This window comes from Hylobates moloch, unplaced genomic scaffold (assembly GCF_009828535.3).
Source record: "Hylobates moloch isolate HMO894 unplaced genomic scaffold, HMol_V3 SCAFFOLD_13, whole genome shotgun sequence".
In the NCBI taxonomy this organism is placed as follows: Eukaryota; Metazoa; Chordata; class Mammalia; order Primates; family Hylobatidae; genus Hylobates; species Hylobates moloch.
Window position 1 is genome coordinate 98,211,838 of NW_026652288.1, and position 25,926 is coordinate 98,237,763.

A 25,926-nucleotide genomic window follows, 5' to 3' on the forward strand; every position below is an offset into this window, starting at 1 on the left:
TTCCCTTTCTCTCTTCCCCTCTACATATTTTTCTGTTACTTGTTATTTTTGGTACTAGTGTGCTTTTATTTGAGTAGGATATTGGAATGCAATTGTCTTCTTAGTCCACCATCCCCTGACCTGTTGTTATTGAAAAATAAAATTCTGTAGCAAACAAGTCCCCAGAAGTGTTTTTTTCCAAATGATGATGATTGGTCATGTTGTGAATCTGTAGACTCCTTGGCGAAAACAACAATGAACACTTTGTTATTTATGGTGGATATGCTAGATACATCCAAAGCTCTTCATATATGTTGCATTGTATAATTTCCTCAGCAACTCTAATTTAATAGATACTATTGTCCATGTATAGATGCGGTAGTTTATACCCAGAGAGGTTATACAAACCTGTAAGTAACAGAGCCAAATTTTAAAGGCAGACAATATAACTTCAGAAACCTTGTTCCTAATTGTTTAATGGAATATGGTTTAGAATTCTGTGTGGAGAATCTTACTCTATCCTAGTGGTAAACTTGAAGCTCTTTAGTCTACTGTGGTTATATTATATATGTGCAATGGATCCCTATTTTCAAATATAGCCATTTGATAAAGTGTGGGCTGCTTTTAATCACAAATGTAAAAAGTCTCTTAGTTGCTACAACCAGCAACCAAGTGTCCTTTAATTCTTAACTTTGAACACTTAATTGGATCCCTGGTGCTATGTATATTTGATTTTTGTTGTGAAAGTTACATTCACCGTATTCCTTTATTTGACATCAGCAAGACATCATTTCTATAAACCAATTAATGATGCGCCTTTCAACTCTTACTATGAGAATATTAGCTGGTGTAAATATCAGACTCCTTGTGAAGGACGACTCGCTATCTGATTGGTCTTTAAAAAAATGCTTTAGGAAATAATGGCTTGCCCCTGCATATACCGATTTGAAGTCTTTCTAATATCAGCCATTACCTGGGATCCACATGGAGTACATAGACAAATGACCATGGTTTCTACTGTAAAAATGCCTCAAGATCTTGTAGGTGAGATTAGGCAATTAGATAAATGCCTATAGCACAAAATGAGTTAACATGATTGCCTGAAAAGAGTTAATCTCTGTAATAATTTGAAGAAGGAAGAAGTTACGTATGCTTTGGGGGGTACACAGAAAGCCTTTATAAACAACCCTATGAACAAATGGACCACAGTTTTAAATGGGCAATCCACAGAAGGGAAACACTGCAATATTCATTGGAAAAAGAAAAGGAAGGAAGGGAGTGACCAAGAGAAGAAACAAGTAAGGAAAGGACTGAAATCTTGTTTGCCTTCTTGGAGAAGGTAGCATTTGAAATGGGCCTTGGATAATAAGGTGTGATTGTGGTTGTTGGAAATGAGTTGCATCCAGAATGCAGAAATAACTCAAGCAAAGGCATAGAGATTGGAAAACATGGGGCAGGTAGAAAACAAGTCCAGAGTCTTTGCTGCTTCTTGGAAGATGTATAAGGGTTTTATTTTATAGTTTTATAATGGAGGGCTTTTAATTTCAAGTGATGGGTCAATGTATAATTCCTTAGGAGATAAAATTCCAGGGAAAAGGAGGAGGGGTTATAAGATAAATCTAGAAATCTAACTCATAAAGATTAGTTCCCTTCCAGGGAGTTAGTTACTCCAAAAATATCCTTGATAAGCTAACTCTGCATGGATATAACTGTGTCATCTGTGAGCTGGCTACAGACCAGAATTTGCAATTGTCTGTAGTTGCAGTCTTTGAGTTGCAGTCATTCTATCTCTGTCTACTGCTAAAAGCCAGAGTTTGGAAAGAGCCCTTATGCATGCTTGATAATGACACAATTTGACTGACAATAGTGCCATTTTATGATAATCTCTGAAAGTTACTTCCTTGGTCTACTGAATCTCATATTTTGTGAAGTTAAATGACCAATGACTGTCGTTCATTGGCCATGATTGTCTTGAGTTTGTTGATACTAAGGTGTTATTTGTAATGTGCCTTTTGTTTCTCAAGAATATGTTCACAGAAATCACCAGTAGTGTTATCCATGTGTATGGAAGGCCAGACTGTATCCCCTTATGTACTAACAGACTGTATGGCAAGAAGGGAGCCAGGTTGTCAATATGAGAGCTAATGTTGATATCAACACAGACATCAGAAAGTCAATTACTCTGTTTCCCTAGTTTACTAAATGGTGCTTTTGCAATAGGGACCATGTTGCCTAATGGGCTGTGAACTTTAATTTGTTCATAATAATGCCAATGAGGAAATGGATCTACCTGTGGACGTTAGAGTGTACTTCTAACATTTTAGGACTGCAAGAAAGTAGTGTGTTTTATCCTCTGATACATTCATATTCTCTATTGGAGCATACCTATCCAAGCCCAATATCCTACATCAATTTTAATAAAGAAAAATTACATTTAATTGTGTCTCTATTCTTTCATATTAATCCATTATGAATATTTTATTCCACAGTGTTAGAAAAATTACATTAACTTATTAGTGAAGAACATTCTTTTATAAGAAGTGCTTTATACTTCAGAACCTCATAACTTACTTTAAATATTTCAGGCACAATAACTGGTAAGAAATGAAAAATAAGCCTGGACTCGTAGGGTAAGGACCATTTAGAAGTCTTTTGTCTTCAGCTTGTGATCGTTCAGTTAAACTTATTTGATGTGCTCAGCAGGTTGTAAAATTCCTATCTTTCTGGAGTGATCCATAAGAGATTACTTCTTAGTGAAACACTTAAGTTTGATTCTTAGGAGTTGCAAAATGATTTTCCACCAGGAAAAATAAAGAGTATGGGTTCCATCAAAAGTCAGGCATGAATTCTCATCTCTTGATAAAATGTAAAATCTCTTTGCTGATCCCCTGCCTATTCTCAGTTTCCATGACCATGCACAATTACTATTTTTAGCAAATAAGCAAATTTGAGGCAAAAACATTAATTTGATAAGATATCTGTAAATACCTTTCTGGAGGAGAAAATAAATAAAAAAAGCATCAGTGTGTTTCACTGGTATGCACCATCCCCCACTTCTCACAAGAAATTAAAACACTAGTTTTTAATATCTTCAGAGAGAAAATGAGTAAAGGAAACACACTGTTTTCTGAAACATGTTATTTAAACTAAAACCAGGAAATTTATGAAAAAAAAAAAAATAGACCCTTCCTTGATACATTTGGGCCCACTGAGGTTCAAAGTTTCCTTTGAATTGAGGGGGAAGGAAGATTATGTAATTTAATTTTTAAACTTGTGTCTTTGTATCTATCCTTGTGCTGGTACTCTGCTCTCTTGGTTGCTATAGTTTTAGAGCAAATCTTCATATCAGGTGGTCTAAGTTCTCCAACTTTGTTCCTCTTTTCTAAAATTAGTTGGACTATTCTGCATCCTTTATGTTTCCATATAAATTTTAGATGTGGCTTGTCAATTTATACCAATAAAGGATTGTGTTGTACATGTAAATCAAATTAGGGAGAACTGACACTTTAACAATATTGTCTTTCAATGCATGAACATGGTATATCTCTCCCTTTACTTCAATTTTTTTTTTTTTAGTTCTCTCAGCAGTGTTTTTAATTATTATTATAAAGGCCTTGCACATATTATAGAACAAACACATATTATGGAACAAATAAATGTAAAAGCTAAATCTATAAAACTTTTCCAAGAAAAGAAAAGAATTCTTACAACCTTAGATAGGCAAATATTTCTTAAAGAGTATACAAAAACCCCACAAACCATAAAGTTAAAAATGATAAATTTGATTTTATAAAAACTCTAAAACTTGTTTTTTAAAAGACACCATAACAAATGAAATAGCAAGTCCCATACAAGGAGAAAATATGTGTAAAGTATGTGTATATGACAAAGATTTTGTGCCAGAATATAGAAATAATTATTAAAACTTAAGAAGAAGACAAAGAATGCAATTTAAAAACAGGCAACAGATTTGAAAATAGGCAATAGATTTGAACAGGTACTTCTCTAAGAAAATACACAAATAACCAGTAAGCAAATGAAAAATGCTCAATATATTTAGTCATTAAAGAAACAAAATAAAACTCTGTAAGGTACCTCTATATATTGATGAGAGTGGCTAAGACTAACAATACCAAGTATTAGCTAAAAGACAGAGCAATTGAAATTCTCATACACTGCGGTTGAGGATGTAACATGGTACGGCCACTTTGGAAAACAGTTTGGTGGTGTCTTAAAAATAAAACGTGTTCAACATATGACCCAGCAATTCTCCTCCTTGACATTGACCCAAGTGAAATGAAACCTTTTTTTTACACAAAGGCTTGTACACAAATGTTCATAGCAACTATATTTATAATGGCCAAAAACTGGAAACAACCCAAATGTTCATTAACAGGTGAAAGGACAAATTATGCTATGTTTATACAATGAAAGGTGACTCATCAGTAATAAATAAATGATCTGCTAATATGCACAAAAACATGAAAAAAATCTTAAAAATATGATGCTGAACAAAAGGAACCAGAGCTACCTCCACCCCTAAAAAAGACTCCCTACCTTATAATTACATATTTACAAAATCCTGGAAAAGACAAAACTAATCTATACTGACACAAGGCAATCAGTGGTTTGGTGAGGCTGGGAGTGGGGAAAGGATTGATTATAGTGGGGACTGACAAAGAGGGAACTTTCTGGGGTGATGGGAATGTTCCAGATCCTGATAATGGAGGCAGTTACAAGGGCTTGTAAATGCATTGAAATTCATCAAAGTGTACACTTAAAATGGTTTTATTTATTGCATTTAGATTATACCTCAATAAAGTTGGTTTTAATAAATAAACAAGAAAAAGTGTTTTTCACCAATTGGTTTGAAATTCGGCCAAGGCATATTTGAGCGAGGGCTGTCAGCCTCGTATTTGTTGCAAGTCATAATGTGTATGTCCTAATGGGTCCTCTACACGGCCCAGGTTAGGTTTCTTTAAAGGACAGCAAGAACTTGAAACAGTGTGAGTGCAGAGAACAGTGAAACTGTGTGTAAATAGTGCTTTGATTTTTGTGCATTTTTTGTCCTAATATTTTAAAGTTTGCTTAACCATACCTAATAGAACATTTACCTTCTTTTTCTGAGTGAAATATCTTTATAGAACTTTTCCAAAGCATTCTACATAGATTTTATTTTAAGAAATTAAAACATTTTATTTGTATTAATTTACATAATAATTGGTTAACTCACATAATTACAATGACAAGATCATATACTAGGAGCAGATTTGGGGTCAAATGCAGCTGACTCTAATAGCAGGTGTAGCAGGAGGCACACAGCTGAGGGGACATTTGAAACGAAATTGAGGCCAGGTTCCACTTCACATTGTGCTAGGGTTAAGCGTGTCCACCCAGAGGAAGAGACTCCTTAGGCCTAAAAGAGCAAAAGTGTGCAGACATACTTGAGTAAAGAGTAGCCAGGAACACCAGCCAAGCCATAAACTCCAGTCCGTGTGTGTTAACAGATAAAATTAAGAGGGTAATCCAGGGAGTCTGTTGCTAAATGAAGGGCACATTAAGTCTCAACAGTATTCCTGTGATCAATCAACCAACCAATGAAGTGTACAAGCAGAAGTGATTTGTCATGGAATTTCAGAGCCAGAAAGATCCTTAAAAAGGCAGTGTACTCCAACTTCCTCTGAAGCTTGTGTCCTACCTACAGAATTCCCAACCACTCTGCTTGAATGTCTCCAAAGAGGAAAAAATTTAGCAGAGAAGACAAAGAAAATTAATCACAAGATACGCAATGAATAGACAAGTGGTAAGAGGCCAGTTTTCCCATCCTCATTTACTCTAATTTTGATTCATAGATTATTGAGCCTCAGATATCTGTTTTCAGTCTGGTCTGGTCAGTCTGGTTTGGCATGCGTCTTCTCTGTCTTTAGAGTTTGATGACGTTTTAGGCTGTGAGGGGCGTTTGCGTTGTAGTAGAAATTGGATGATGTCAAACTTGCTTTATCACACTTTCTCTCTCAATCTTTTTTGGTGAGTTTGATATTCTACCTACAGCTGCTAAAGCTCCTTATAACCATACGCACAAACATACACTTCCATATAGTCATACATACTCACAAACATATATACACAGCCATTTACTTACACACGTGTACACAAAGGCATATATCCACACATTTACATGCTAAATGAGAGATGCATAGTAAGAATTTTTCCCTAGTTTAACTGGAAGCTGTAGAAAATCTGAACTTTATTATATTGATCTCTGGGATCATCCACAAAATTGCCCAAAATGGGAATGTGGAAGCTGTTTCTTACCTTTCATTTTCTCCACATCCAATGTGTCCTCTTCAACTGTGTATTTTGAAACAACTTTTGAATCTATCCCCTTCCTGCAACTGCACTGCCAACTGCTGATATCATTTTTTGCAAACAAGTATAATGAAAAGAGCATATTCTTTAACATCAAGCAAACTAAGGTGCAAATTTTAGCTCCGCATGTATTCATCGTGTGATCTTGGACAAGTTATTTAACTATTCTGAGCCTCCTTGTCTTAATGTGCAGATAGAAGAAGATAATGCCTACCTCATAGGTGGCATAGGAAAAGGTCAAAAACATTATTTTCTACTCCTGTTGCTCCCCTTGCCTAAAATATTACAATAGCCAAACAACTGGCCTCCCAACCTCCTTTCCCCTCTTGGGTCTTTCCTCTACATTATAGCTAGAGATTTTGCTAAAATGTATATATGATCATCCCATTTTTTACTCGAAACTGGTATCTTCTTTGCCTATAAAATACATTTTCTGTTTCTTAGTCTCACATAGGAAATCCTTTTTAGTCTGCCTTGGGCCTAGGACTCCAGTCCGATTTTCCTCCCATTCCTACCTGCCTTCTTGGTTTTGAATGTTCCACACAACTTCGTTCCTTTCTTTGTTAATTGGCTTTTCCTTTACTCAGAATGCTTTCCCCCTTCCTGCTTCTCTACTCAGGTAAACTGTTCTCCCTATCCTTCATTGAGTCTCCTTTCTGTTTTCTAAAGTTTTTTCTTATCAGCATCCCTCCCCCAGTTTGAGCTCATTTTCTACAAAGAATTAATAGCTTTCTTATATGACTCTCCAGGTATTTCTGTGTGGTTCTCTAACAGCCTTCATTTATTTTATATGGTAATTATAGATGTCCATTTGTTCTAGGGAAGGCAGGTGTCAGGTGTTACTCAGCTTTATATTCCTGGTTTGATGTACGGTGCCTGATGTCTAGTAAGCACTTGATATCTGTTTATTTTAATGTTTATGCCTTACATTATCTATCACAAGTATTAAATATTGATAGGTGCTCTGTAAATGTTAAATTGAGTTAATTATTTTCAATCTTACAGGAAGTTACATAAGTCATTCCTCTATTCATTTGTGAATTTTTGACAATCCTATATTAAGAGTTGCACTTAGAATGTGAGTTCCATGAGGGCAACAACACTTCTGTCTTACTGCTCTGTCTGCTATGTTGTGCCATAATTAATCACTCCGTAAGCCTTTTGTGAAAACAAACTCAGTGAGTCTTCCACCTTGAGTCTTTTGAATAGGAATGGATTTAAAGCTGACCCCTAATAGTCTTTCAAACTTTGAGTCAGTAAATTTTTTACAAACTTTTTAAAGTTGATAAATCCTTCAGAAATTATTTTGAGGAAGCTGATGGGATAGAAATGAAACAGACTAAGGGGCTGCAGGCAATCCCATTCCCCTTCATTCTCCTTCCTCTGTTGGTGGGGATCAATAGAGCAGGATCCTCAAAACCACGGAGTTCTTTGGAGGATACTTCGAAAGCCTCTAATTCTAGTCCATGCTCTGATTTCCAAAAGAGGGAACTGAGGCCCATGGTGGTTAAATGGCCTTTCCAAGGTTACACAGCTATACATGGTAGAGCCGACCCATGTCTTCTGACTCTCATCCCATTGCACTTACAACTGGATAGCATCTTACATATGTAAGTTTTTTTCTTTAATAATGATCTTCCCTTTTCTTTAAGAGACACCATCACTCCCAGTTGTACCACTTGCACCAGGCTAAACTATTACTCAGTGTTTACCCCTTTCAGATATTTATAGACCATCATTATGGCACTCCCTAGTCACCTGTCAGCTTCCTAATATGCACATATATGGTTTCTTTAATCTCTCTGTACAGTCAGCTTCTCTAGTCCCTCAATCATTTGTACCATTCTCTCTCTAATGCCTATAAGGGAACGGTTTAAATACAGTCCATATGGGAAAAGTAACCTCAACATGTTGTAACAAGGGGCAGAAAAACACGCTGAATAGATGAAAGGAACAGTCTACAGGTTAATTAGTAGTGTGGCCACAAATATGTGCACAGTTTTGTTTCAGAAATAAAGCAAGCTGTATTTGTTGTAACTATCTCTTCTTTGAACTTAACAGAATGCTGATAATGCCAAGCTGTGTTTACAGTCCAAATTTTTGCTAAAGACCTTCAACTTTGCACTCTCCCTGTGTGGTATCTCTTGCCCAAGACAGAACTTCAACTAAAATCACATAGGATCTGATGCAAGAAACCGTTACTGAGCATATCCGTTTTTATGCAGTTTCTGTGGACTTACATGGTTTCTGGGAGCTCCCTATAAGCCTTAGTAAGGGAATGCTCTTGACTTATCTCACTAGTTATTAGGGATTTGGATATGTGTTTACTAAATATGATAATCTAAGTATGGAAACTACATTAGTACAAGAGGAATCACCCAGAAATACTCTACTGGCATAAATAAAACATTACCTATTTCCCACTTTTCTCATTTGTTTCATTTTATAGCTTTTATAGTGTGTCAGTAAGTTTTTGAGGTCTTGAAGGGCTGCCCAGAAAGCACCACAGAGTGGATTCTCCTTACCCTCAATCTGCCTTCATCAAAATTTAGTTTGTGTGTTTATGCTATAAAATTTATCTCATAATAAAAACTGAAGACTAGGACAGTCCTTAGAAAAACACTTGATTCGGTGTATTTATTTTATAAAAGGGAGTCACAGAGAGAAAATGTGGCCAGCCTAGGTACATGGCTTCCTAGGTGATGTTCCATTTCCCAAAACTTTCATTGGTCCAGAAAGTGTACCTTCATTCCCAACCAAATCCTTCCTATAATGCTTTCCATGCCTTTCTTCTTCTGCTCTCTCTGATGATCTCACAGGCCTATAAGCTCTTACAGGTAGATATATTATTTCTTGCTGTGTTCTTATTATAAAGCATTACCATGCAACTGAGAAGTTATGAGAGCCAGTGGATTTTATTAGAATGGAATTTAAACTTTTCTACTTTAAAACCCAGTGATTCTGCTAATCTGGACTTAGCAAAGAAGGATGACTATTTTCTCTCTCACACAAAGTAAGATTGTGAAGGGGCTTATTCTCTGAATGAAAAAGGAGAGGAGAAAAGTAAGAACCTTCTAATGTTTTATTCAAATGTTAACAAAGAAATTTGAGAAGCGTGTTTCCTTAAAATTGACACCATTTTTATCCCAAACATTCTGGTAAGTGATAGCAGATGACTGTGCAAGCTTCTATGGAGAGAGAGAGAGAGGAATTTTTCCAGGAGCATAGTCCCAGTAGGAAGTATTACCTAAAAGTAATACACTAATCACTTTCAATCTTGCATATTTCCACATACTGTGTGCACACATATGTGTATTAATAACTGTTCCCTAGACGTCACTTCAGCGCTCAGAGAGCTTAGTGTTGCTATGCAAGTGCTGGAGATGGAATCAGATGCAGACTACAGTTTAGCAATGAGAATTCTTCAGAGATACAAGAATGGAAATGGCCTTAGGTCCTGCCTCATGGGTCTTCCTCTGAGCTCCAGTGTAACATCGGATGTCAAGTATTTGTGGCCCCATCTGCCCACTCCACTGAGAATCTAAATGGCATTGCCAGTATTTGTGAGGTACTCATATCTTAAAAATCAATCTACTCAAATCAGTCTTGCATTCTACCTTGTGGATTTTGCATGAAAATTTTGTAGAATGTCATTGCTGATGGAAGCCCCAGATATGTAAGTACATCGGCTCCATTGTACAGGTGATTTTTATTAATATTTATAAGAAAATTTATTTTACAGCAGTATATTTTAGAGGAATTCTTTGCATTTTATTTGTATGTGTGTATACTTATATTACTGGCAGGATACACACACATGCACACACACACGTATATATACACACACACACACATATATATGTGAATGTATGTTTGTATCCTGCCAGTAATACTTTGAGGTACCTAGGGCTGAGATTACTATTTCTCTTCCACCTATGGCTCAAATGGGTAAAATAGCTTACTCAAAGTCACAGATTATACATATGGTGCAGCTAGAATCAAAACTCAATTCTTCTATCCACAGATTTACCACTACTTGAGTAGTTTGTGGTGTTTAAAAAAATAATAACAGGCCGGGCACAGCGGCTCGCACCTGTAATCCCAGCACTTTGGGAGGCTGAGGCAGGTGGTTCACGAGGTCAGGAGTTCAAGATCAGCCTGGCTAACATAGTGAAACCCCTTTTCTACTAAAAATACAAAAAATTAGCTGGGCATGGTGACGTGCGCCTGTAATCCCAGCTACTCGGGAGGCTGAGGCAGGAGAATCACTTGAACCTGGGAGGCAGAGGTTGCTGTGAGCCAAGATTGTGCCATTGCACTCAAGCTTGGGCAACAAGAGCAAAACTCTGTCTCAAAATAATAACAATAATAAATAACAAAGCCAAACTGGAAAGTTTCTGTTAAATGAATGTTCTACATAATACCAGCGTATAAAGCAATCATTTTATACCAGCTGTGGTCAAACAGGGACCAGAGCCTTGACTTTTTTTGCCTCAACACAGCTCTGCAGAACCCATGCAGTACCCCACGTCCTATTGCCATTCCTTTGGTTTCCAAAACGTTGAGATGTACAAATTCAAAACACCACGGTGTTTCAGAGAGAAATGGTATGACTCTACTGGTGCAATTGTAATGGAGTTCACCTTGTTCTGGAGACACACAGAAGCCGTGTTGTAGACTTAGTGTCCTACGCAATACTCCTATTTACAATGAAAATCTGCTGTTAGGTAGAAGGAGAAATTCCTCACAATCAGGCAACAGCGCCTACTAGTGGGAAGAAACTGATATTTGCGGTAGGGCACCTGGGAGATAGCTTTGTGCATCTTGAAAGAGTGCTATACTGAGAGCCCAAAGGCTCTCAGGTCTCAGCTCTCCTGACAGCTTGCTATGACGTCTTAATCAAGGAATTGCCTCTCTCTCACCCTTTGTTATTGAGTCTGTAAATGAAGAGTTTGGAATGGCTACTGTCTAAATTTTCTACACGTCCTATGGCCCTTTAAATCCTCTTAACAGTGTATTATGGATATTTTGCTACTAAACGGTAAAACAGAATCCCGAGTAAGACGAATTGGCTTCCTAAGGAAGCAGTGTCAGGGGAGAATAGCACCATCTTTGAGGCCAGTTCCATTTATGCAGGTAATATGGTATGGTCCAGCTCAAAGACCACTGGACCGGGCTGAGTTGCAACTCTGCTACCTACTTCTCAAGTCATGTACAAGGTTATTCCTATGTTAACTCATGTGTTAGGAAGATGATAATTGTCTCATTTAGCTTTTAGTTATTATAAGATTCATATGAGAATATAGAAATTATGAAGTTTTATGTGAATCTGCAAATTTATTCTCAGTCTTTATATATCACAATTTTAATTTAGGCTAATTATAATTTTTATTTTCCCCTTTTTGTTCTATATTCTAAATTCATATCTCCCATGGAGGCAGGTATTGTATGGACAAAATCTTTTGGTAGTCACATATTGTTTTCGTCCATTGCGTGCTGCTATAGAAGAATAACAGAGACTGGGTAATTTATAAAGAACAAAAATGTATTTTATCACGGTTCTAGAGGCTGGTAAGTCCAAGATCAAGATACCAGCAGGCTTGGTTTTCTGGTCAGGGCTACTCTCTGTTTCCAGGATGGTGCTTTGTGCTACATCCTCACAAGGCAGACAGTGGAAGAGCAAGCCAGCAGAATGCCACATGAAGCCTCTTTCACAAAGGGCTTTATCCCATTCATGAGGGAGAAGCCTGTATGGCCCAATCTACACTTTTTAATAAAATCACAATATCTACTGCTGAATTTTGGAGGGAACCAATTCAAATCATAGCACACATCTTTTCTAAGATGGAAAGGGTAATATCATCATTGGAGAAATACTCATTCCTTTGCATATTGGTTTACTATCCAAGCCAGGTGTGGTGGTTCATGCTTGTAGTTCCAGCACATTGGGAGGCCGAGATGGGTGGATCACCTGAGGTCAGGAGTTTGAGACTAGCCTGGCCAACATGGTGAAACCCCATCTCTACTACAAATATCAAAAAATTAGCCAGGCGTGGTGGCACACGCCTGTAATCCCAGCTACTCAGGAGGCTGGGGCCAGAGAATTGCTTGAACCTGGGAGGTAGAGGTTGCAGCAAGCCAAGATCGCACCACTGAACTCCAACCTGGGCAACCGAGTGAGACTCATCTCAAAACAAAACAAAACAAAACAAAACAAACAAACAAACAAACAAAACAGTTTACTATCCAGAGAATCTTGTCCAGGTTAACACTCTTTTTTGTGTGCTTTCTTCTTTTGTGAAACAAGAAGGTAAGAGGGACACTGGAGAAAACGTAATGTTCTTTACAAAATTAGTCATAGTTCTCCATCTGCAAACTGTGGCTCCCATTTATGTCTTGGTGTCAATATGACTATTACATGTTATGTACATGAATTCCGCCTCATTTGCAACATAGTCTTCTGCCTGAGCTCTGTTTGTTGGACTGATCTAACTTTACATGGTCTTAAGTCACACATTGAACTCTTAAGTTCTGTAGGCCTCTAAGCCTTTTTAAGTTTTAGTATTTTCATCATTAAAATGAGAGTGATTATAACCCTTGCTTTGCTGCCTCCAAATATTATTGAGGGATCAAATGCATTGATAAATAAGATAAAGCACTAGACAAATATAAGGGATGCTTGATGTCTTCACAGAGGGAAGATTATTCTGTTGCTGGCTGCTGAAATACCGTAGCTTTAGAAACACCCCTTTGGGTTCCCTTATTATCAGGTTTGGTCTCAAGTAACGAGAATAAATTTGGAGATTTCCTGCCACAAAAGCTGAATGTACCTGGGCAAATTTCTCCTTTGAGTGGACCTAAGGGAAATACAGATTCCCATGAGAGAGATCATGGAGCAGATTCAAACCATAAGTCAAAAATAATTGTTGCAGTAGCAGTTCTAACCGTACTAGTAAATATTGATTTTTCTGTTAGCAGATCAATCATGAAATGAATTCTAAATATAGAAGACTGGATAAAAAATTAAGACTGAGAATGTGAAAATGTCCATGTGTAAAAATTAACTTAAAGAGAAATCTTGCTTTGGCCAAAAGAAATACTACTGTTTCTGTCAAGATTGTTCTGTGATTTAATCAAGTTTCCTGCCTGGCCAGATAATTTTAGGAATTGTGGACTTTTAAAGTAGTAAGTCAGTTTAGAAAACGGGTTAAGTGGATAGATTTAAAGTCAGACTGCCTAAGCCCCAATTCCAGCTTCAGTATTTAAATCTGTGGTTCTGGGCAAGGCACGTAATCTGTTTATGCTACCTTTTCATCAACTATTATGGAGATAATGATAGAACCTACATCATAGAGTTGTTGGGGTGATTACATGAGATAATACAATTAAATACTTAACACCTGGCACATAAAAAGTGCTGAATAAATATTGACTATTTTCATCACCCCGGGGTCTACAAATTTTCGTAGGATTAGGATTGAAATTTCTACCAAAAAATTCCATCAGTAAAATATTGATCAATATAAATCTTAACTAACTGCCTCAGAGACATAGCGACCTCTGTTTTCCACTCATTGACTGTCATCTTTAGAGAACAGTCCAAAGCATGTACCTTTCTGTTCTAGTTGTTATGAGCTCTTTATTTTGAAGTTGAACTACATACCTCCTATAGTTTGAAGGAGAAAGAAGTAGGTCTCATGCTGGACACCTTCTAGATGTTACCTTCTTCGAATTTCCTAGCCAAGTATTTAAGGCAATTATGATCGTCTCCCTCTTAGAGAAGCCTAGGAAAGGTTACTGCAGTACTTGGCACAAAATAGAAGCTCAGCAAGTGCATTTGTTGAGGGACTGACAGAATGGCTGGATAAGTGACTCAACTAAGACTACTTATCTAGTGAGTGCATCTACTCAGCTGCTTGTTTTGAAGACAAGGAAATTCGGGCTCAGAAAATTTAGGAAACTTGTCTAGGCTGCCAATAGCTGGTAACAAAGGCAAGAATTGCACATCTGATTTTCTTTACACCATGTTATATCTAACTGTTCAAAAGATACCATGTATTATACTCGAAAATGCATAACAGGGTTGTTTTTTGTTTTGTTTGTTGTGGTGGTGGTGATGGTATTTTTGTTTTGTTTTTGCTACTTTTCCTGAGAGTGGAAGTTGTTACCAAAAAGTTACTGTCATGACTATTATGTGTATAGATGTTATTACTTTCATCAAGGTTGGGAATAGGGTATATGTTGCCCAACTTTCTGCCCCTCTCCGCCTCATATTAAAGTTCCAGTTTCCTAGAATATAGCTCCTGGGAGATTTCGCACTAGCCATCACTGCATTCTAATACCCCGGGACAAACTACTCTTGGTGGAACACAGAAGCACACAGCCCTTGTTACAACAGTGGTTCTCAAACTCACATTCCTGATGGGAAGCTAGAGTGGAAGGGTCAACATCCAAGAGCTGCAGTGGAGGACCATCACCTGTCCTGATTCGCCACCTGTGGTAGATCATGACTTTCACTAAGATCCCCTGAGGCTTGTGGGGATGGAGAAGTGATGCTGGACTGGCCCTTCCTCTTTCCCTGCAGGTGTTAATGGGTTCTGCTCCTAAACAATACTGATACAGGTCAAAGTTATGATTGAATTACATACATAGAAACATGTACTGATTGAGAAAATGGACTTTACAAGTCAGACCTGGTTCCATTCTCAGCCCCACTACGTTCTGCCTTTGAGACTTTGGCCAGGTGATGGAACCTCAGGTTTCTTATCTAAAAAGGAGAATAATTGGTTGGTAAGACTAAATGAAAAAATGTATGTGAAGTGCTTAGGACAGTGCTGAGCACAGATAAAAATGCACAATAATTTTCTATTTTTTGTTAGGCTCCTTCACAATACATATATTTACATCAGTGAAACATGCTTGCTTTTGCAACCTTCTGTGGGACTTCCCCTCCTAATTTACCACCTCACCTGAAGGTCTAAGCTAAGCAAATCTCTGTCTATAAATGAATCATATAGTGGTTAGACTTTATAACAACTTCCCCTTACCAGGAGATCACTCAGCCTTCACTTCATCTCATCTGGTTTGCTGCCCAGGCCTTTATCCACTCATTCCTGAACTCCTCTCCCTGACAACCTTGGGGTTTTGGCTTGTTATGTGTGTGTGTATGTGTGTGTGTGTGTGTGTGTGTGTTTGTGTGTGTGTGTGTGTGTGTTTTGTTTTGTTTTTAACTTTAGCTTAATTTCTCTTTTTGGACTAAGATGTTAAAATGTTTCTTAATGTGACTGTCTCCGAAAGTGTTTTGTGTCTACCACTCATCCCAGTGGCAGTCATTGATCCTTTTCTTGTCGCGAGTGTTTGAGTATGTGTGTGTGTGTGTGTGTGTGTGTGTGTGTGTGTATGTATGTATGTATTTGTAGAGGGAAAAGCAAAAGAGAGGGAAACAGACATTGGAGCCACCTTTCCCCCACTATCCACGTACCTGTTGAACCTGCAAGCCTCTCTACAGAATCAGATATATACAAGCACAGTGACAGAACTACATGTGTCTTACAGTCCAGCTTTTAAGATATGATAAAAACTCTTGTATTCACAGAGCTAAAGGGCAATAACCATAGGAGATTGGATATTGCTACATTATGTAAAGACAGAGTCCCAAGAAAATAGTGAGAGCTCAGTTTGATGTATGGTGTGATATGTGATATCTTACTTTACATGGCTAACAGTTGACATTCTTTGTGGATTCTGTATTGTCTAAGGCTACAGCAGTGCCATATGATAAATTCATTGGCAACCCAAAAGAAGCCTGTTCTATCGGAGTGCTTCCAATTAATATAAGTAAACCGCTTTCTCTGGCTCAATGCTACCAAAATATTTTATGAGAAAATTTAGCTGATTCTGCTCGTGTATATTTTCAATGGATGGAAAGCCATTGCAACTTTTCAAACTAAAATATAAAGACAGCATTAGGGAGAATACTCTCTCTGGTGAAAAACAACATGTATTATGATGCCTTAGGAATTTCTTTTTTTCAGCCAACTCGTGGTTGAGCAGTCTGTCCCCAAACTGTTTTGCATGCAGTTGAAACCTGTTTGGGCGATACTTGTCAGCTTTTATTCTGACAAGCAGGACAGAAATAGGCACCCCCTGGAACACTGAGTTTGACTTGACTCAACATAGAATCACCTGGAGAGTTTTAAAAGTTTCTTTCCTGTAATATCCCTCCCCCAGACCAATGAAATCAGAATCTTTGGAGTTGGGAACCAGGGATCAATTTTTTTTTTTAATTTCACAGATGATTGCAATATATAGGCAAGATTGAGAGTCACTGTCCTAGAATATTAGCAGTTTAAGAACAAGTTGTCTATTATTACATGCCTCAATACTACAGAGTCCATGAAATAAAAGCTTTGGTGATAAGAAAATGCCACCATCCTAGAGCCTTCAGTTAGCATCATATGGGCCTGTCATATAAAGAATGCAAACTCATTCTGTTATCTTTTTGGGCCTTCAGTGGAAGATAATTTTTAAATCAGCTTAATGGAAACTGTGCTTCAGGAAAATAACTTCAGTAGCCATATGTAGGATAAATTGGAGCAGGTTTTGTTTCTAGGAATATGTTGCCATCATTTCACTACCCTTATATAATCTTATTGATTCAACTTTTAGAACCAAGACTTTTTTCAGAATATATTGAAGAATGTGCTTAATGGGAATGCTGATATATCATACAATTGGCATATAGAGCTTCAGTTCATTATCATATTTAAAGGTACAATATTAATTTTGCTTGTGCTTAAAATGTCTATTATAATTCAAGTAGCAAGGAAGACATGAAGACAAATGGGACCTGGCTTGACGTCTGCACATATTTAATACTTTACATTTGATGGTGAATGATGGGAAAGTTTGGGAGTATGGCATCCCCAGTCACCGTGGCATCAACTCCCAAAATGGCTATGGACAGCTTTGGTCCTGCCTCAGAACAAGCACTGCTTGCAAAAGAGGATCTGTGGCTTATTTTTATCAGTTGTGTAGTAATCACAGGAAAAACATTTTAAATAAAAAGTTTATTTTGCCATCATGAAAGAAACAAATTCACATTACCAAAGAGAAAATAAATATGACAACCCAGCCCAGTGCAGTGGTTCACGCCTATAATCCCGGCACCTCAGGAGGCCAAGGTTGGAGGATTGCAGTGAGCCCAGGAGCTCGAGATCAGCCTGGGAAGCACAGTAAGACCCTATCTGTTCAGGAAAAATTAAAAATTAGCTGGGCTTGGTGGCATGTGCCTATAGTCCCAGCTACTGGTGGCAAGGGCTGAGGGAGGAGGATCACTTGAGCCCAGGAGTTCAAGGGTGTAGTGAGCCGTGATCGCACTACTGCACTCCAGCCTCGGCAACAAAGCGAGATCCTGTCTCACACACACACACACACACACACACACACACACACACACACACACACACACACAAAAAAAAAAAAAACTTGAAAACCCATATCACACTATTCTGCTTCCCTTGTTGAACCTGTAGATTTGCCTGGAATGCCACTCTTCACCAATGCCATCCCTAAAAATGACTTGTTAAAATTCTAACTCTTCAGATTAGCTCCATTATTAAGACTTCTGTAAAGCCTTTCTGTTGGTAAGAGGAAGTAAATCAGAGATATCAGAGCAATCAGGAAGCCATTGCAATAGCCCTTGAAAGGAAGCATGATTAGGTAGTAGGCGTGTGGTGGAAAGCAGGCATTTCTGAGACATTGCTGAGGTTGCTATAGATGGGAGAGCAGAGGTGAAGGATAAGAAGAATCGATGTCTGAATCTAGAGTCAGTACAAAGCAATATATAAAATAAGTAATAATATATAAACACCCTTTTTTGTTATGTTTGGAAATCTTAATTCACTGACAAAGTTCTCCATCGGCTGCCGGCCCTCTGTCATCGGATCTTTTGATTGACTACGCTCAGCATTGCCAGCAAGCTCTTTACACCAGCCCTGGGTCTGAGCTAATCAACTGTGTTTCCTTCATGCTCTGATGCCTTGAAGCTTGGTACTATTCTCTTGGTTCCTCTTGTTAAAAGTGCTGAGATACTTGTCTAAAAGATGGGCGTTGAGATTGTGGTGTGCTTTTAATAATGTGTGGTGTAAGTCCCTCTAGAGGCAAGCATACACTGTGCTTCAGTAACTTTCTCTCCATTCTGAATCTCTCCCGAAAGGACATAGTTTGTAAATGTTTGTTCATGTGAAAAGGGAAGATTTGGGTACCTTTTCTGTCCTGCTGATGTGTGGGGCTATTTTTATTTTTTGTTCTTCACTCTTTTTCTGTACTTGTGATTTAAAGGGGCCAGACTGGTTACCCTCAAGGCTAGTGTGTCCCCAGTGTATCCCAAGAATATAAAAGATAATGAGAGGCAGCAAAACTGGCTATGTCTGGGTCCAGCATATTAGGCTGACCCACTCTGGAGGAATATTCTCCAAAGCATAAAGTAGAAGATCATCCCTTAGGAATACAGTCCATCTGTTTTCATAGCTGAGAAGGCAAAGCCGTGTCATGCCATCATGGAGCCACTGCAGTGTTTTGGTATCCAAGCCATAGTCACTCATTCTGTCTGTGAGGGAAAACTAGAATATCTTTCCCTCTTCCACTCTTACCTGTCAAAATTCCATCCTTGAAGTTTGGGCTCAAATGCTTCTTTCTCCACAAAACCTTGCCTGAGCCCCTGTGAGTGTGGTTTTCCTTCCACATTCCATAGCACTTTCTTCTAAGATGTGTTACATGCTTTGTCATGTGACTATTGCATGTAGGTTTTCTTGACCGTGAGAGGCACTGACATCGTCGAATTCGTTTTTGTATATCACACAGAAGCAGAACATAATCGTGGGCAAGAGTAGATACTTGAGGTTGAATAGATGGACCATTTCAAAGCTTATCTTTTCAGCCTGACCTTTAAGGCTTTGCTCTGGCCGTTCCCTCTAAATCAGTGATTGAAGTTTGCTCCCAGATCCTCATGAGTAGCTATCAAACTCTCTATGAGCTATGTAGGCTCAGGTTCTTGGATTCCAACTATTACACTTTGGGCATCATAGTCTGAATCACAATTGCTACTTTTAGCTGCCTAGTAGACTGCCATTACCAATAGTTTAATATTTAATGAGAACTACTTTTGGGGAGGGAGGGAAGTGTGGTCCACAGATCCCTGATAGCCCCTCATGTACTATGTAGTGAAACTGCTTAACATGTAGAAAAGGAAAGAGTAATATAGAAAAAGAATTTTATTGACCTGCCTGCACTTAACAAATGTGAAATGTAAAATTACAGCTTTCACAGGAATCTAATATGCTTTTAATAATCATTTGGATTGGTAATCCATTTACTCCTAATCCCTAATTCGTTTTCTGCAATGAAATGTTGTCAAAGGGTGGCATGAAGCTGTTAGAATTTAAGCATAATTTTCAAACATAGCACAGTTTTTTTTGTGGTTTTTTTTTTTTCAGAATAATTACAAAAATAATGCCATATGAAATAGTTTTGTTACTGTTGGCAGGAAAGTCCAAAATGTTATCTCATAATAAAAACATGCACAAGTTCAGTCTTGGATAAAAACTTTTAAAGTCTGCCACAAACAAATACTGTACAAAATTTTTTCATCAAATGTCAAGACTGTGGTATCAAGACTTTATAATGATATCAACTGTAGTGGTGACAGCTTAGTTTCCAATACTTTAACTCTTTTTCCAGCACTTCATATTTCTTTCTGGTTTGAGACGAAGTCTCGCTCTGTCACCCAGCTGGAGTGCACTGGTGCCATCTCAGCTCACTGCACTGCCTCCCAGGTTCAAGCGATTCTCCTGCCTCAGCCTCCTGAGTAGCTGTAGTTACAGGCATGCACCACCACGCCCAGCTCGTTTTTGTATTTTTCATAGAGACGAGGTTTCACCATGTTGACCAGGCTGGTCTTGAACTCCTGACCTCAGGTGATCCGCACGCCTCGGTCTCCCAAAATGCTGGGATTGCAGGCATGAGCCACCGCACCCAGCCTTCATATTTCTTATTCCTTAGGAAAAAAAACTTAAGGTGTAAACTTTGGGTGATATTTAAAGTCACATTCAAATCTCACAACAGGATATAAAGAAATACGTTTCAGGGCCAAATGCAACTGGAGAGAATTAGAAAAAAATTTACCTTTTTTTTCTCTCAAGTTGAAACATCTAGCCCTCCCATGTTTGAGTGTGAAATGGCTGTCAATCCAATGTGATGGAGTGCTGAAAGCAGTCTTCAGTGAGAAGTCTCTCCATAATGCTCCCTAACATCAGATCCATGTTAATCATGATGCACAGAACTGGGAATAGGCAATATAGCATAGTGGTTAAGAGCATAGATGCTGAAGTTAGACTGCTTAGGCTGGAAGTTAGTTAATCATTTGTGTGATTCAGTTTCCTCATCTGTAAAATAGGCATAATAACAATACCTTCATATAGATTGTTGTGACTATGAAATGAGTTAATATATCTAAAGCCCCTAGAAAAATGTCTGACATATGTGAAGCACTACATTTGCTATACCTTGTCTATCAAAGCCTGCAGCTTCTGGCTGACATTCCCAGTGTTCTATAATTATTAGACAGAATTTTTTTAACTTAGTAGAAACAAAGACTAAGAAGGGAAACTAGATGTGGACGTAACGTCTGGCTCAAGATTCCCATGATGGAGCCAGATAGAGATATGGATGGCAACCAGCATAATGCCTCTCACTGACATAAATATTTGTCTGAATTTATATTTTATTGTTATTATTTAAAGCTTACTGCAAATTTTAAAAACTGAAACCTGATGTCCATATGTAGGCCAAACACCACATTAATCAATTTAAGAATGCTGGAACTTTGCAGAATACTGCATGAACAATGAGAACCGCGGCCCTGAAAGACTCAAAACCCTACAGTATATGAAACTATTGCAGGATGTGTGGATGTTCAAAGGAATAACAGACTTGGAAGCAATGCTCACTGAATTTTGATGTGTTAAAGGGTGTCAAGTCCAAGAGACAGATAAGGTCTTGGAAGACAGAACTAGAACCATGGCGTAAGCAGTTAGAATGAGGAAGCACTATGGCTCAATAAGAGAAAGAACCTTTTAGCCATCAAAGTGATCTAGAAATTAAAGGACTGCCTTGTGATCTGCCTGTCACTGAGAGCTGGCTGCAGAGGTTTTACAATCAGGGCTTTTGTAAAAGGAACTAAAATTTGAGTTTGGACCCAATTATCTTATATTCTAACTGAATGTGTAGAATCTCCAAGAAGAAAGGCTCTTCTGTACTGTTTTATAGATTGTGCCTTCCACTCCAAACATCCTGAGTCATGTTCCTTTTATACTTGTATGTGAGATGAGAGTCAGAGCACTGACCTCAAAGCCAGCGACCGGGTTCTACTGTTCCTTTCTGCAAGAACTTAGACTATGAGACTCAATCTCCTCAACTGATTAATGTACAATCCCCACCATGCCGCCACCATGCCAATCTTGCAGAGGACAGGGGTGGCTGTACTGCTGATCTTGCTGGGGTAATGGGGTAACGGGGTAGTAGTACTGGGGTAGTGACGGCAGGAGTGGTGGTTCTGTTGCCGCTGATGTTATGAACCTGCTTTCTCCTCCACTTTGGCTTTAGCAAGACTGAAGTGCTCCTTGGTTTGTTCTTATCAAACCCTTTTTTTTTACCAGGCCGCTGTGCTCGCTGTGGAGAAAACGTAGTTGGGGAAGGTACAGGATGCACTGCCATGGATCAGGTCTTCCACGTGGATTGTTTTACCTGCATCATCTGCAACAACAAGCTCCGAGGACAGCCGTTCTATGCTGTGGAAAAGAAAGCATACTGCGAGCCCTGCTACATCGTAAGTTCCAGATTTGTTCCTCAAGCACTTTGCAAAGATGTCTTCTGTGGCTGAATGCCAGTCACTCCAGATAGAATATAGCCATCAGATCTTTGCTTCTTCCTAGACTTCGAAATGTGTGTGTGTGTGTGTGTGTGTGTGTGTGTGTGTGTGTGTGTAAATTAGCATATTGTAATTTTTTTCTACACATCCCCCATTCGTATGCAGTCAGTAAGGTGTGTTAGTGTGAGACTGCCATTCAGTTAGTGGTCTGCTGGGAAGATCATCAGCCTGTGGCTTTCAAGCATGTATGTACAAGCTAAAATTTTCTTTCTTAAAGCATCAGAAAGCTTTCCAAGTAGCTGAGTCACACCTCTTATAAGATCTCACCCTACATTTGAAGTGCCCAGTATTTTCAAGGAAACTTTACAGAATCTCTGGACTTGTCAGTCCTGTTCCAGAACACTGGGCCCTTTGAGTCAATTTTTATCTACCAAAATGTTTCTTCCCCCTCTTATCCAACAGGTTTTTAATGATGCAAACAGGGGAACTGTTTATTATAAAGCACCTTAAAGAGAAACGAACAGTAATGCTGACTGAGCTAATCATTGTTTTCTTTTATTACAGAACACAAAACTGTATTTTAATAATATACCTGGGTAACTAAAAAACTCTCAGTCATGTTACCTTAGGGTTTTACCGTGCTACTTACTTAATCTACCTATTAAACTATTCTCTGTTAATTTGATTAATAAACACAGACTTTTTTCATCTAATGTAAATTTCTTTGCTATCCTTCAGCATGATTTTAATATTTGTTTAACACGTGTTGATGGGAAAAGTAGTGTTTTTTGTTTGTTTGTTATGTAAACCCACAGAACAGTCATGGTTTGTCCCTCAGTGCCCAGAGATTTCAACATAAAAGACACCTTGGTTTCTTTACCAAGGTATTGGGAGTCATACTTGGCTTTACAAGGTTCACATTTATTGAAGGCGTTTTTGGCCTGGTTGGTATTTTCCTATAACTTGGCAGCTCTAACCCGTTGTAACCTTGGGGTCTGTAGCACAGATCTGAAAGTTCATCAAGATTAAGGCTTCGTAGGATTAAATATGGCTTTGCATCTGTCTTAGGTTCAATTTTATGTCATTTTCTTTCCAAAGGTAACTGAAATACACGTAACATCATTTCTTTCCAAAGGTAACTTAAACACATGTAAAGCCATACAGTGGTAGAGTTGGAAAAAAAATTCTTAAAATTATTTACGTAATTACTCTCTTTAGCAATGAGAATGCCAAGACATAGAGAGGAGGAAAGCGACTTCATATGACCCTATCATTAGTGTCAGAACCAAGGCTGCATTCCGTTATTCACGCTCCACATTCTTAGATTCTTTGCATATGCTGCATGGTTTTCATTTTCCTAAACATAAAGATAAACAAAGTAATGTACCGTTGATCTGGAAGGAGCAATTATGCATAAGGGAAAGTCTGGTAAACAAAAGCTTACCTCTTTAGAATATAAGAATATTTCACATATCACCCTTTGAAATCTTTATTGAAAAAAGAAAGGTATTACATAACTCCTTGCCTTTTTAAACAGACTAAACCGGGTGTCATTCACAATGGCTTGGCACCACGTCTATGAAATTATTTATTGCCATGAGCCCTAAGGTAGTGATGTTGGCAGAGTGTGTAGAGGCACCCAGGCTTGTCACCAAGTAAACACATACTGCTGTGTTTTTTTATAGCTCCTGTGTCTATTTTTTATCCCTTTTTAACTCCATAGTTGATTTTAGCTATTTCAATGATGCTACTGTGGCAGCCTTCTTCGGTTGTTTTGTTTGAACCCTTGTTAGCTAGAAATCATGTAGACAGTATTGGGAAACAATGTAACAGGGTGGGAAGAACATGAATTTGAATTTGGTTCCGTCACTTAGTGCTTCCCCTCCTTGGGAAAATTATTTACTCTTTCTAGGTATCAGTTGCCTCATCTATATAATGGGGACGATGGCAGTTATTTTCCCCAAAGGCTCATGAAGAAGAAATGAGACAATCCTTGTAAAGCACACTGGGCCTCTTCAGGAAAAGTAGTGGAATAAATGTTACTCTGGGATTAACTTTAATGAAGTTTCTGGACCTGTTTAATATTTCTGAATGTGGGAACCTTACATATGCAGTGAAATTCACTGGGCTTTAGGAAATTATTATAACCTTTCAGACATACTCCTCCCATTTTTACATGTTTGCTTGCTTTTCTGAGTGTGTAACAAAACTGGAGAAGGTCTAATCTGACTAAATAATAGGTTTCTATAGTGTGTGGACTCAAGTTTCTATCTCCATTCCAGGCATAGAATGGGTCTCTGTGATTCTGTAGGATGCCAGCCCCTTCTTCTTTGGTTTGTTGTCACTGTACTGTGCTTATGACAAGGAAAACTATCTGGGAGATATTTAATCACACACTTGGAAGAACTAGGTGAATTCAAATAATGGAAATTCTAATCATTTTTTTTTTTTTTTACTTCTTTCCCTCATAAGAACATTTAATCAAGGTTTTTCTTTAATGAGATCTATTCGTGGTGACTCTAAAATGTAATTTAATTCTTATCAGAATTCAGTTAAGCTTTACTCAAAGACCCTTGTTCAATATTGATTTGAGTTCAGCACAGCCCTCAAGCCCTCAGATGGGTGTATCAGAACTTTAATTTCTTCTGAACTTTTATATGTCCAACAAGCTGCATACTAGAACTGTAAGGAGGTTGAGGAAACTGGGCAAATGAAGTAAAACAAGTTTGCTTTGAAGATAGTTTGCATTAAGGAGAATACTAGAACTGTGCGTCTCTCTTGGAACCAAAAGCCTTAGAACAGGAAGCATATTCTGTGTGATCCAGCAAAATTGCCTTTGGTTACACTGTTGAAAACTGATGTCTAAAAGGTATTCCATACAAACCAGAGCAAACCTAGCCCTTGGCTATGAGTCAGTGTGCCTGTCTTTTTTTCTTTTTTTAATTGATGGAATGAGAATATTCAAGATAGTGGCTTAATTATTTTTGTGTAAGGACCACCATGTTTGATACTCTGAGTTCAGGAATGAGACCAGTCTAATGTAAATTAAATTTGCTTCTGCCTAAATTGGTTGTTGATCAACTTAAGATCCTATTAAAATTAAATATTTACATGATTTTGAGGGAAAATGCACCAGTAATGTCTGCAGCTTTGGTTCAATGATTTTTAATATTTTCCTGTGGTTTATTGAGTTTGTTCTTAATCTTTGTGCTTAAGTAGTTATGATTAAACAGTCTGATTCATTGTAGCATTGTAATTCCCTTTAATCATTTTACATATTTTGTGTTCTATTTTTTATTTATTAACATAATATAAATGTTCATATAGTTTTGCATTGTTAGTATTCATTTTTAGCTTTTTATCTGTTTAGTTTTACATTTAGATTACACACTTCATTTTAAAACCATTTGCCAGTCAAAAAGTATTGTGTGTTTTGCAATCTTTTAGAATTGTAAATAACATGCCTATAGATAGTTAATAAAACTTTTATTTTTTATTTTGACTTACATCTTTAGCATAAATTCTTTGATTTATATTACCAAATCAAATTTAATCTGGAAGACTTTTGCGTTACCTTGCTAGATTTCTTTAGAAATATTTTTCTAATTCACAGAACCATCAACAATAATGAAACTATATGTTAAAATGCA

The 25,926-nt window shown here is 37.8% G+C and overlaps 1 protein-coding gene across 3 annotated transcripts in view; it reads left to right on the top strand.

Annotated features, from left to right (window-relative positions):
* The window catches only part of LPP (LIM domain containing preferred translocation partner in lipoma), a 722,568-nt gene that overhangs the window by 585,455 nt on the left and 111,187 nt on the right, over positions 1–25,926 (top strand). For all 3 annotated transcript variants that reach the window (XM_032171893.2, XM_032171894.2, XM_058426503.1), the window contains one exon: positions 22,065–22,234. In XM_032171893.2, coding sequence (XP_032027784.1) covers positions 22,065–22,234 — 170 coding nt within the window. The remainder of the gene's footprint in view (positions 1–22,064; positions 22,235–25,926) is intronic.